At 48.8% G+C, this 13,876-nt stretch overlaps 1 protein-coding gene across 2 annotated transcripts in view; it reads left to right on the forward strand.

The window, feature by feature from the left end:
* Nucleotides 1-13,876, forward strand: part of LOC137310523 (disintegrin and metalloproteinase domain-containing protein 33-like) — a 382,320-nt gene that overhangs the window by 191,891 nt on the left and 176,553 nt on the right. For both annotated transcript variants that reach the window (XM_067978293.1, XM_067978294.1), the window contains exons 14-15: nucleotides 1,589-1,784; nucleotides 10,381-10,489. In XM_067978293.1, the coding sequence (XP_067834394.1) occupies nucleotides 1,589-1,784; nucleotides 10,381-10,489 (305 nt within the window). The remainder of the gene's footprint in view (nucleotides 1-1,588; nucleotides 1,785-10,380; nucleotides 10,490-13,876) is intronic.

Raw genomic sequence — 13,876 nt, forward strand, 5'->3', positions numbered from 1 at the left:
GACCCAATCCGGACTGTCCTCTCCCGACAGATGATCCAATCCGGACTGTCCACTCCCGACAGATGATCCAATACGGACTGTCCGCTCCTGACAGATGATCCAATCCGGACTGTCCACTCCCGACATTGACCCAATCCGGACTGTCCGCTCCCGACAGATGACCCAATCCGGACTGTCCGCTCCCGACAGATGATCCAATCCGGACTGTCCGCTCCCGACAGTTGATCCAATCCGGACTGTCCGCTCCCGACAGATGATCCAATCCGGACTGTCCGCTCCCGACAGATGATCCAATCCGGACTGTCCGCTCCCGACAGATGATCCAATCCGGACTGTCCGCTCCCGACAGATGACCTGATCCGGACTGTACGCCCCCGACAGGGATCAGATCCGGACTGTCCGCTCCCGACAGGGATCAGATCCGGACTGTCCGCTCCCGACAGGGATCAGATCCGGACTGTACCCCCCGACAGGGATCAGATCCGGACTGTCCGCTCCCGACAGGGATCAGATCCGGACTGTACGCCCCCGACAGGGATCAGATCCGCACTGTACGCTCCCGACAGGGATCAGATCCGGACTGTCCGCTCCCGACAGATGACCTGATCCGGACTGTACGCCCCCGACAGGGATCAGATCCGGACTGTACGCTCCCGACAGGGATCAGATCCGGACTGTACGCCCCCGACAGGGATCAGATCCGAACTGTCCGCTCCCGACAGATGACCTGATCCGGACTGTACGCCCCCGACAGGGATCAGATCCGGACTGTCCGTTCCCGACAGGGATCAGATCCGGACTGTACGCCCCCGACAGGGATCAGATCCGGACTGTACGCCCCCGACAGGGATCAGATCCGGACTGTACGCTCCCGACAGGGATCAGATCCGGACTGTACGTCCCCGACAGGGATCAGATCCGGACTGTACCCCCCGACAGGGATCAGATCCGGACTGTACGCCCCGGACAGGGATCAGATCCGGACTGTACCCCCCGACAGGGATCAGATCCGGACTGTCCGCTCCCGACAGGGATCAGATCCGGACTGTCCGCTCCCGACAGGGATCAGATCCGGACTGTCCGCTCCCGACAGGGATCAGATCCGGACTGTACCCCCCGACAGCGATCAGATCCGGACTGTACGCCCCCGACAGGGATCAGATCCGGACTGTACGCTCCAGACAGGGATCAGATCCGGACTGTCCGCTCCCGACAGGGATCAGATCCGGACTGTACGCCCCCGACAGGGATCAGATCCGGACTGTACGCCCCCGACAGGGATCAGATCCGGACTGTACGCTCCCGACAGGGATCAGATCCGGACTGTCCGCTCCCGACAGGGATCAGATCCGGACTGTACCCCCCGACAGCGATCAGATCCGGACTGTACGCCCCCGACAGGGATCAGATCCGGACTGTACGCTCCAGACAGGGATCAGATCCGGACTGTCCGCTCCCGACAGGGATCAGATCCGGACTGGTGCTGGTTTTGTCATGGGAATTTCTGGTTCATTGTAATGTGTTGATCTTCGCAGGAAAAGTTAGAGGAATTCTCTGGTCACATGATCTGTTCTGACCCCTCCCACAGTTGAAGTCGGCGGGGACCGTGTGTCGAAATGCTGCTGGATCATGTGACTTGCCCGAATATTGCACAGGGGCCTCGGCGTACTGTCCCTTTAACGTGTACCGACTGGACGGTTCGAGCTGTGATGACGGCCGTGCGTACTGTTACACTGGGATGTGTCAGACTCACCACCAGCAGTGTGAGCAACTCTGGGGACCAGGTAGGAAACTGCCCAGATTTAAACGGAGTGCGTCCTCACACTGTGCACCAGTGATGGAGCGGCAGAATCACAGAGCTGTGAGAGAGTATTACAGGACTGTATCTCAGAGCTGTGAGAGAGTATTACAGGACTGTATCTCAGAGCTGTGAGAGAGTATTACAGGACTGTATCTCAGAGCTGTGAGAGAGTATTACAGGACTGTATCTCAGTGCTGTGAGAGAGTATTACAGGACTGTATCTCAGAGCTGTGAGAGAGTATTACAGGACTGTATCTCAGTGCTGTGAGAGAGTATTACAGGACTGTATCTCAGAGCTGTGAGAGAGTATTACAGGACTGTATCTCAGAGCTGTGAGAGAGTATTACAGGACTGTATCTCAGAGCTGTGAGAGAGTATTACAGGACTGTATCTCAGAGCTGTGGGAGAGTATTACAGGACTGTATCTCAGAGCTGTGAGAGTATTACAGGACTGTATCTCAGAGCTGTGAGAGAGTATTACAGGACTGTATCTCAGTGCTGTGAGAGAGTATTACAGGACTGTATCTGAGCTGTGAGAGAGTATTACAGGACTGTATCTCAGAGCTGTGAGAGAGAATTACAGGACTGTATCTCAGAGCTGTGAGAGAGTATTACAGGACTGTATCTCAGTGCTGTGAGAGAGTATTACAGGACTGTATCTCAGAACTGTGAGAGAGTATTACAGGACTGTATCTCAGAGCTGTGAGAGAGTATTACAAGACTGTATCTCAGAGCTGTGAGAGAGAATTACAGGACTGTATCTCAGAGCTGTGAGAGAGTATTACAGGACTGTATCTCAGAGCTGTGAGAGAGTATTACAGGACCGTATCTCAGAGCTGTGAGAGAGAATTACAGGACTGTATCTCAGAGCTGTGAGAGAGAATTACAGGACTGTATCTCAGAGCTGTGAGAGAGTATTACAGGACTGTATCTCAGAACTGTGAGAGAGTATTACAAGACTGTATCTCAGAGCTGTGAGAGAGTATTACAGGACCGTATCTCAGAGCTGTGAGAGAGAATTACAGGACTGTATCTCAGAGCTGTGAGAGAGAATTACAGGACTGTATCTCAGAGCTGTGAGAGAGTATTACAGGACTGTATCTCAGAGCTGTGAGAGAGAATTACAGGACTGTATCTGAGCTGTGAGAGAGTATTACAGGACTGTATCTCAGAGCTGTGAGAGAGTATTACAGGACTGTATCTGAGCTGTGAGAGAGTATTACAGGACTGTATCTCAGAGCTGTGAAAGAGTATTACAGGACTGTATCTCAGAGCTGTGAGAGAGTATTACAGGACTGTATCTCAGAGCTGTGAGAGAGTATAACAGGACTGTATCTCAGAGCTGTGAGAGAGTATTACAGGACTGTATCACAGAGCTGTGAGAGAGTATTACAGGACTGTATCTCAGCTGTGGGAGAGAATTACAGGACTGTATCTCAGAGCTGTGAGAGAGTATTACAGGACTGTATCTCAGCTGTGGGAGAGAATTACAGGACTGTATCTCAGTGCTGTGAGAGAGTATTACAGGACTGTATCTCAGAGCTGTGAGAGAGTATTACAGGACTGTATCTCAGAGCTGTGAGAGAGTATTACAGGACTGTATCTCAGAGCTGTGAGAGAGAATTACAGGACTGTATCTCAGAGCTGTGAGAGAGTATTACAGGACCGTATCACAGAGCTGTGAGAGAGTATTACAGGACTGTATCTCAGAGCTGTGAGAGAGTATTACAGGACTGTATCTCAGAGCTGTGAGAGAGTATTACAGGACTGTATCTCAGAGCTGTGAGAGAGTATTACAGGACTGTATCTCAGTGCTGTGAGAGAGTATTACAGGACTGTATCTGAGCTGTGAGAGAGTATTACAGGACTGTATCTCAGAGCTGTGAGAGAGAATTACAGGACTGTATCTCAGTGCTGTGAGAGAGTATTACAGGACTGTATCTCAGAGCTGTGGGAGAGTATTACAGGACTGTATCTCAGAGCTGTGAGAGAGTATTACAGGACTGTATCTCAGTGCTGTGAGAGAGTATTACAGGACTGTATCTGAGCTGTGAGAGAGTATTACAGGACTGTATCTCAGAGCTGTGAGAGAGAATTACAGGACTGTATCTCAGAGCTGTGAGAGAGTATTACAGGACTGTATCTCAGTGCTGTGAGAGAGTATTACAGGACTGTATCTCAGAGCTGTGAGAGAGTATTACAAGACTGTATCTCAGAGCTGTGAGAGAGTATTACAGGACTGTATCTCAGAGCTGTGAGAGAGAATTACAGGACTGTATCTCAGAGCTGTGAGAGAGAATTACATTACTGTATCTCAGAGCTGTGACAGAGTATTACAGGACTGTATCTCAGTGCTGTGAGAGAGTATTACAGGACTGTATCTGAGCTGTGAGAGAGTATTACAGGACTGTATCTCAGAGCTGTGAGAGAGTATTACAGGACTGTATCTCAGAGCTGTGAGAGAGTATTACAGGACTGTATCTCAGTGCTGTGAGAGAGTATTACAGGACTGTATCTCAGAGCTGTGAGAGAGTATTACAGGACTGTATCTCAGAGCTGTGAGAGAGTATTACAGGACTGTATCTCAGAGCTGTGGGAGAATATTACAGTACTGTATCTCAGCTGTGGGAGAGAATTACAGGACTGTATCTGAGCTGTGAGAGAGTATTACAGGACTGTATCTCAGAGCTGTGGGAGACTATTACAGGTTTGTATCTCAGATGTGTGAGAGAGTATTACAGGACTGTATCTCAGTGCTGTGAGAGAGTATTACAGGACTGTATCTGAGCTGTGAGAGAGTATTACAGGACTGTATCTCAGTGCTGTGAGAGAGTATTACAGGACTGTATCTCAGAGCTGTGAGAGAGTATTACAGGACTGTATCTCAGTGCTGTGAGAGAGTATTACAGCACTGTATCTCAGTGCTGTGAGAGAGTATTACAGGACTGTATCTCAGAGCTGTGGGAGACTATTACAGGTTTGTATCTCAGATGTGTGAGAGTATTACAGGACTGTATCTCAGAGCTGTGAGAGAGTATTACAGGACTGTATCTCAGTGCTGTGAGAGAGTATTACAGGACTGTATCTGAGCTGTGAGAGAGTATTACAGGACTGTATCTCAGTGCTGTGAGAGAGTATTACAGGACTGTATCTCAGAGCTGTGAGAGAGTATTACAGGACTGTATCTCAGTGCTGTGAGAGAGTATTACAGGACTGTATCTCCGAGCTGTGAGAGAGTATTACAGGACTGTATCTCAGAGCTGTGAGAGAGTATTACAGGACTATATCTCAGTGCTGTGAGAGAGTATTACAGGACTGTACCTCAGTGCTGTGAGAGAGTATTACAGGACTGTATCTCAGAGCTGTGGGAGAATATTACAGTACTGTATCTCAGCTGTGGGAGAGAATTACAGGACTGTATCTGAGCTGTGAGAGAGTATTACAGGACTGTATCTCAGTGCTGTGAGAGAGTATTACAGGACTGTATCTCAGAGCTGTGAGAGAGTATTACAGGACTGTATCTCAGAGCTGTGAGAGAGTATTACAAGACTGTCTCTCAGTGCTGTGGGAGAGTATTACAGGACTGTACCTCAGAGCTGTGGGAGAGTATTACAGGACTGTAGCTCAGTGCGGTGGGAGAGTATTACAGGACTGTATCTCAGAGCTGTTGGAGAATATTACAGTACTGTATCTCAGCTGTGGGAGAGAATTACAGGACTGTATCTGAGCTGTGAGAGAGTATTACAGGACTGTATCTCAGAGCTGTGGGAGACTATTACAGGTTTGTATCTCAGAGGTGTGAGAGAGTATTACAGGACTGTATCTCAGAGCTGTGAGAGAGTATTACAGGACTGTATCTCAGTGCTGTGAGAGAGTATTACAAGACTGTAGCTCAGTGCTGTGAGAGAGTATTACAGGATTGTATCTCAGAGCCGTGAGAGAGTATTACAGGTCTGTATCTCAGTGCTGTGAGAGTATTACAGGACTGTATCTCAGAGCTGTGAGAGAGTATTACAGGACTGTATCTCAGAGCTGCGGGAGAGCATTGCAGTAATGTTTCTCAGAGCTGTGCGACAATATTGCAGGACTATATCAGAGCTGTGGGACAGTATTACAGGACTGTATCTCAGATCTGTGGGAGAGTACTGCAGGAATGTATCTCAGTGCTGTGGGACAGCATTACAGGACTGTATCTCTGAGCTGTGGGACAGTATTACTGGACTGTATCTCAGAACTGTGGGACAGCATTGCAGTAATGTTTCTCAGTGCTGTGGGACAGTATTACAGGACTCTATCACAGAGCTGCGGGAGAGTATTACAGGACTGTATCTCAGAGCTGTGGGACAATATTACAGGACTGTGTCAGAGCTGTGGGAGAGTACTACAGGAATGTATCTCAGTGCTGTGGGACAGTATTACAGGACTGCATCTCAGAGCTGTGGGACAGTATTACTGGACTGTATCTCAGAACTGTGGGAGAGCATTGCAGTAATGTTTCTCAGTGCTGTGGGACAGTATTACAGGACTGTATCTCAGTCCAGTGGGACAGTAATACAGGACTATCTCACTACTGTGGGAGAGTATTACAGGACTATATCTCTAAGCTGTGGGACAGTATTACAGGAAAGTATCTCAGAGCTGTGGGACAGTATTGCAGGACTGTTATCTCAGTGCTGTGGGAGAGTATTACAGGACTGTACCTCAGAGCTGTGGGAGAGTATTACAGGACTGTATCTCAGAGCTGTGAGAGAGTATTACAGGACTGTATCTCAGAGCTGTGAGAGAGTATTACAGGACTGTATCTCAGAGCTGTGGGACAGTATTACAGGACTGTTATCTCAGTGTTGTGGGACAGTATTACAGGAAAGTATCTCAGAGCTGTGGGACAGTATTGCAGGACTGTTATCTCAGTGCTGTGGGAGAGTATTACAGGACTGTACCTCAGAGCTGTGGGAGAGTATTACAGGACTGTACCTCAGAGCTGTGGGACAGTATTACAGGACTGTTATCTCAGTGTTGTGGGACAGTATTACAGGACTGAATCTCAGTGCTGTGGGAGAGTATTACAGGACTGTACCTCAGAGCTGTGGGAGAGTATTACAGGACTGTAGCTCAGTGCGGTGGGAGAGTATTACAGGACTGTAGCTCAGAGATGTGGGAGAGTATTACAGGACTGTATCTCGGAGCTGTGGGACAGTATTACAGGACTGTATCTCAGTGCTGTGGGACAGTATTGCAGGACTGTATCTCAGTGCTGTGGGACAGTATTGCAGGACTGTATCTCAGTGCTGTGGGACAGTATTACAGGACTGTATCATTTGTGCCCATTTACAGCGAGCTCACTCGTGCCCGTTTTCAGTGAGCTTACTAGTGTCCGTTTACAGTAAGCTCACTAATGCTTGTTTACAGCGCGCTCACTAGTGCTTGTTTACAGTGAGCTCACTAGTGCTTGTTTACAGCGCGCTCACTAGTGCTTGTTTACAGCGCGCTCACTAGTGCTTGTTTACAGTGAGCTCACTAGTGCTTGTTTACAGCGAGCTCACTCGTGCCAATTTTCAGCGAGCTTACTAGTGCCCGTTTACAGTGAGCTCACTAGTGCCCGTTTACAGCGATGTCTCTCATGCCCGTTTACAGCGAGCTCACTAATGCCCGTTTACAGTGAGCTCACTAGTGCCCATTTTCAGTCAGCTCACCAGTGCTCGTTAAAAGCGAATTCGCTGCTGCCCGTTTACAACGAGCTCTCTCGTGCCCGTTTACAGTGAGCTCACCAATGCTTGTTTACAGCGAGCTCACTCGTGCCAATTTTCAGCGAGCTCACTCGTGCCAATTTTCAGCGAGCTCACTAGTGCCCGTTTACAGTAAGCTCACTAGTGCCCGTTTACAGTGAGCTCACTAGTGCCCATTTACAGCGAGCTTACCAGTGCTCATTTACAGTGAGCTCACTAGTGCCCGTTTGCAGTGAGCTCACTAGTGCCCATTTTCAGTCAGCTCACCAGTGCCCGTTAACAACAAATTCACTGGTGCCCATTTACAACGAGCTCTCTCGTGCCCGTTTACAGTGAGCTCACTAGTGCCCATTTTCAGTCAGCTGACTAGTGCCCATTTACAGCGAACGAGCTGGTGCCCATTTACAGCGAGCTCCCTAGTGCCAGTTTACAGTGGGCTCACTAGTGCTCGTTTACAGTTAGCTCACGAGTGCCAGTTTACAACGAGCGAGCTTGTGCCTGTTTACAGCAAGCTCAAGATACCCGTTTGCAGTGACCTCGCTGGTGCCCGTCTGCAGCGAACTTACGAGTGACCATGTACAGCGAGCTCACGAGTGCCCGTCTACAGCGAGCTCACGAGTGCCCGTCTACAGCGAGCTCACGAGTGCCCATTTATAGTGAGCTCACGAGTGCCCGTCTACAGCAAGCTCACCAATGCCCGTTTACAGCGAGCTCACGAGTGATAGAGTCATAGAGTCATACAGCACGGATAGAGGCCCTTCGGCCCATCGTATCCGCGCCGGCCATCAGCCCTGTCTACTCTAATCCCATATTCCAGCATTTGGTCCGTAGCCTTGTATGCTATGGCATTTCAAGTGCTCATCCAAATGCTTCTTGAATGTTGTGAGGGTTCCTGCCTCCACAACCCTTTCAGGCAGTGAGTTCCAGACTCCAACCACCCTCTGGGTGAAAAAGTTCTTTCTCAAATCCCCTCTAAACCTCCCGCCTTTTACCTTGAATCTATGTCCCCTTGTTATAGAACCCTCAACGAAGGGAAAAAGCTCCTTAGTATCCATCCTATCTGTGCCCCTCAAGATCAAGAAGGCCAACGGAATGTTGGCTTTTATTGCTCGGGGGATAGAATATAAAAACAGGGAGGTATTGCTGCAGTTATATAAGGTATTGGTGAGACCGCACCTGGAATACTGCATACAGTTTTGGTCTCCATACTTAAGAAAAGACATACTTGCTCTCGAGGCAGTACAAAGAAGGTTCACTCGGTTAATCCCGGGGATGAGGGGGTGGACATATGAGGAGAGGTTGAGTAGATTGGGACTCTACTCATTGGAGTTCAGAAGATTGAGAGGCGATCTTATTGAAACATATAAGATTATGAAGGGGCTTGATCGGGTGGATGCGGTAAGGATGTTCCCAAGGATGGGTGAAACTAGAACGAGGGGGCATAATCTTAGAATAAGGGGCTGCTCTTTCAAAACTGAGATGAGGAGAAACTTCTTCACTCAGAGGGTAGTCGGTCTGTGGAATTTGCTGCCCCAGGAAGCTGTGGAAGCTACATCATTAAATAAATTTAAAACAGAAATAGACAGTTTCCGAGAAGTAAAGGGAATTTGGGGTTACGGGGAGCGGGCAGGAAATTGGACATGAAGCTGAGTTCGGATCGGTCAATGCCCTGTGGATGGCGGAGAGGGCCCAGGGGCTGAGTGGCCGGGTCCTGCTCCGACTTCTTGTGTTCTTTAGATTTGTGGTTGGGATCAGATCAGCCATGATCTTATTGAATGGCGGAGCAGGCTCGAGGGGCCGATTGGCCTACTCCTGCTCCTATTTCTTATGTTCTTATGTTTATGTCCGTTTACAGTGAGCTCATGAGTGCCCGTTTACAGCGAGCTCATCAGGATCTTTGCAGACCATTTTTGTGTTAATATTTTTCACACTTTAGGAACATAGGAACAGGAGTAGGCCATTCAGCCTCTCAAGCCTGTTCCACCTTTCAATGAGATCATGGCTGATTTGTGATCTAACTCCATATACCTGCCTTTGGCCCATATCCCTTAATACCTTTGATTGCCAAAAAGCTATCTATCTCACATTTAAATTTAGCAATTGAGCTAGTATCAATTGCCGTTTGCGGAAGAGAGTTCCAAACTTCTACCACCCTTTGTGTGTACAAATGTTTTCTAATCTCACTCCTGAAAGGTCTGGCTCTAATTTTTAGACTGTGTCCCCTACTCCTAGAATCCCCAACCAGCGGAAATAGTTTCTCTCGATCCACCCTATCTGTTCCCCTTAATATCTTATAAACTTCAATCAGATCACCCCTTAACCTTCGAAACTCCAGAGAATACAACCCCAATTTGTGTAATTTCTCCTCGTAACTTAACCCTTGAAGTCCGGGTATCATTCTAGTAAACCCACGCTGCACTCCCTCCAAGGCCAATATGTCCTTCCGAAGGTGCGGTGTCCAGAACTGCTCACAGTACTCCAGGTGCGGTCTACCAGGGTTTTGTATAGCTGCAGCATAACTTCTGCCCCCTTGTACTCCAGTCCTCCAGATATAAAGGCCAACATTCCATTAGCCTTATTGATTATTTTCTGCACCTGTTCATGACACTTCAATGATCGATGTACCTGAACCCCTAAGTCCCTTTGGACATCCACTGTTTTTAACTTTTTACCATTTAGAAAGTACCCTGTTCTATCCTTTTTTGATCCAAAGTGGATGACCTCACATTTGTCTACATTGAATTCCATTTGCCACAGTTTTGCCCATTCACCGAATCTATCAATGACGCTTTGTAATTTTATGTTTACACTGTTTACACTGCTGCCTCTCTTTGTGTCATCGGCAAACTTTAGGTGCCAGGCCTGCACCGACAGCCTGTTTTGAAGATGTGAACGCTGCTGGGAATGATTATGGGAACTGCGGGAAGGATAGTGAAGGAACCTTTGTGAAATGTGACAGGAGGTAAGTGTAGGGAGAGGGCCAGAGGAGCATTCACTGGCTGCGATGACTGTTCTTCCTGGTTTCCCTCTAACTAAGCTCATCCCTGATGCTTTCTCTCTAATCTCTGACCACTGCCTTGTATCCCTGACCACCCAAATCCCAGTACCCCCATCAAACCCCACTGCCTTGTATCCCTCACCACCCATATCCCAGTACCCCCATTAAACCCCACTGCCTTGTATCCCTCACCACCCATATCCCAGTACCCCCATCAAACCCCACTGCCTTGTATCCCTCACCACCCATATCCCAGTACCCCTATCAAACCCCACTGCCTTGTATCCCTCACCACCCATATCCCAGTACCCCCATCAAACCCCACTGCCTTGTATCCCTCACCACCCATATCCCAGTACCCCCATCAAACCCCACTGCCTTGTATCCCTCACCACCCATATCCCAGTACCCCCATCAAACCTCACTGCCTTGTATCCCTCACCACCATTATCCCAGTACCCCCATCAAACCCCACTGCATTATATCCCTCACCACCCAAATCCCAGTACCCCCATCAAACCCCACTGCCTTTTTTTTTATTCGTTCATGGGATGTGGGCATCGCTGGCAAGGCCAGTATTTATTGCCCATCTCGAATTGCCCTTGAGAAGGTGGTGGTGAGCTGCCTTCTTGAACTGCTGCAGTCCATGTGGTGAAGGTTCTCCCACAGTGCTGTTAGGAAGGGAGTTCCAGGATTTTGACCCAGCGACGATGAAGGAACGGCGATATATTTCCAAGTCGGGATGGTGTGTGACTTGGAGGGGAACGTGCAGGTGGTGTTGTTCCCATGTGCCTGCTGCCCTTGTCCTTCTAGGTGGTAGAGGTCGCGGGTTTGGGATGTGCTGTTGAAGAAGCCTTGGCGAGTTGCTGCAGTGCATCCTGTGGATGGTACACACTGCAGCCACTGTGCGCCGGTGGTGAAGGGAGTGAATGTTTAGGGTGGTGGATGGGGTGCCAATCAAGCGGGCTGCTTTGTCCTGGATGGTGTCGAGCTTCTTGAGTGTTGTTGGAGCTGCACTCATCCAGGCAAGTGGAGAGTATTCCATCACACTCCTGACTTGTGCCTTGTAGATGGTGGAAAGGCTTTGGGGAGTCAGGAGGTGAGTCACTCGCCTCAGAATACCCAGCCTCTGACCTGCTTTTGTAGCCACAGTATTAATGTGGCTGGTCCAGTTAAGTTTCAGGTCAATGGTGACCCCCAGGATGTTGATGGTGGGGGATTCGGCGATGGTAATGCCGTTGAATGTCAAGGGGAGGTGGTTAGACTCTCTCTTGTTGGAGATGGTCATTGCCTGGCACTTGTCTGGCGCGAATGTTACTTGCCACTTATGAGCCCAAGCCTGGATGTTGTCCAGGTCTTGCTGCATGCAGGCACGGACTGCTTCATTATCTGAGGGGTTGTGAATGGAACTGAACACTGTGCAATCATCAACGAACATCCCCATTTCTGTCCTTATGATGGAGGGAAGGTCATTGATGAAGCAGCTGAAGATGGTTGGGCCTAGGACACTGCCCTGAGGAACTCCTGCAGCAATGTCCTGGGGATGAGATGATTGGCCTCCAACAACCACTACCATCTTCCTTTGTGATAGGTATGACTCCAGCCACTGGAGAGTTTGCCCCTGATTCCCATTGACTTCAATTTTACTCGGGCTCCTTGGTGCCACTCTCGGTCAAATATTGTCTTGATGTCAAGGGCAGTCACTCTCACCTCCCCTCTGGAATTCAGCTCTTTTGTCCATGTTTGGACCAAGGCTGTAATGAGGTCTGGAGCCGAGTGGTCCTGGCGGAACCCAAACTGAGCATCGGTAAGCAGGTTATTGGTGAGTAAGTGCCGCTTGATAGCACTGTCGATGACACCTTCCATCACTTTGCTGATGATTGAGAGTAGACTGATGGGGCGGTAATTGGCCGGATTGGATTTGTCCTGCTTTTTGTGGACAGGACATACCTGGGCAATTTTCCACATTGTCGGGTAGATGCCAGTGTTGTAGTTGTACTGGAACAGCTTGGCTAGAGGCGCAGCTAGTTCTGGAGCACAAGTCTTCAGCACTACAGCCAGGATGTTGTCGGGGCCCATAGCCTTTGCTGTATCCAGTGCACTCAGCCGTTTCTTGATATCACGTTGAGTGAATCGAATCCTTCACCACCCATATCCCAGTACCCCCATCAAACCCTCCTGCGTTCTGCATCCCCCCCCCCCCCCAGAAAAATAGCTTCCCACAGGTCAGATGCAACTTTACTGTCAAATTCCCACTGCCCTCAGAAATCTGTTGATTTTCTCGATCACTCCCTCACTTCCACCTTTGATTCCCTTGTCACTGGAAAAACATTCACCCTGGTTAGACCGCACCTGGAGTACTGTGAGCAGTTCTGGGCACCGCACCTTCGGAAGGACATATTGGCCTTGGAGGGAGTGCAGCGTAGGTTTACTTGAATGATACCCGGACTTCAAGGGTTAAGTTACGAGGAGAGATTACACAAATTGGGGTTGTATTCTCTGCAGTTTCGAAGGTTAAGGGGTGATCTGATCGAAGTTTATAAGATATTAAGGGGAACGGATAGGGTGGATAGAGAGAAACTATTTCCGCTGGTTGGGGATTCTAGGAGTAGGGGGCACAGTCTAAAAATTAGAACCAGACCTTTCAGGAGTGAGATTAGAAAATATTTCTACACACAAAGGGTGGTAGAAGTTTGGAACTCTCTTCCACAAACGGCAATTGATACTAGCTCAATTGCTAAATTTAAATGTGAGATAGATAGCTTTTTGGCAACCAAAGGTATTAAGGGATATGGGCCAAAGGCAGGTATATGGAGTTAGATCACAGATCAGCCATGATCTTATCAAATGGCGGAGCAGGCACGAGGGGCTGAATGGCCTACTCCTGTTCCTATATTCCTATGTTTCCCATCACAGTCCGTCCCCTTGGTACAACTCGCATCTTCACTCCCTTCAGACCAAGGGACACAGAGTTGAGAGTACCTGGTCCTCCATTGCCTGGATGGATCACTTCAAGCACTGTCAGATATCACTCTCATTGAATCATAGAATCTTACAGCATAGAAGGAGGCCATTCAGCTCATCAAGCCTGTGCCAGCTCTTTAATTGAAAGAGCTGTCCAATTTAGTCCCACACCCCAGCTTTTTCCCATATCCCTTTAAATGAGTCCTCTTCAAGTACATGTCCAATTGCCTTTTGAAAGTTCCTGTGGAATCTGCTTCCACCGCCCTTTCAGAAAGTGCGTTCCAGATCTTAACCCTCTGTGTGAAAAGATTTTTCCTCATTTCCCCTCTGGTTCTTTTGCAATTTATATTTAATCTGTGTCCTCTGGTTACCGACCCTCCTGCCAGT

The sequence above is a fragment of the Heptranchias perlo genome, unplaced genomic scaffold (genome assembly GCF_035084215.1).
Source record: "Heptranchias perlo isolate sHepPer1 unplaced genomic scaffold, sHepPer1.hap1 HAP1_SCAFFOLD_258, whole genome shotgun sequence".
Lineage (NCBI taxonomy): Eukaryota > Metazoa > Chordata > Chondrichthyes > Hexanchiformes > Hexanchidae > Heptranchias > Heptranchias perlo.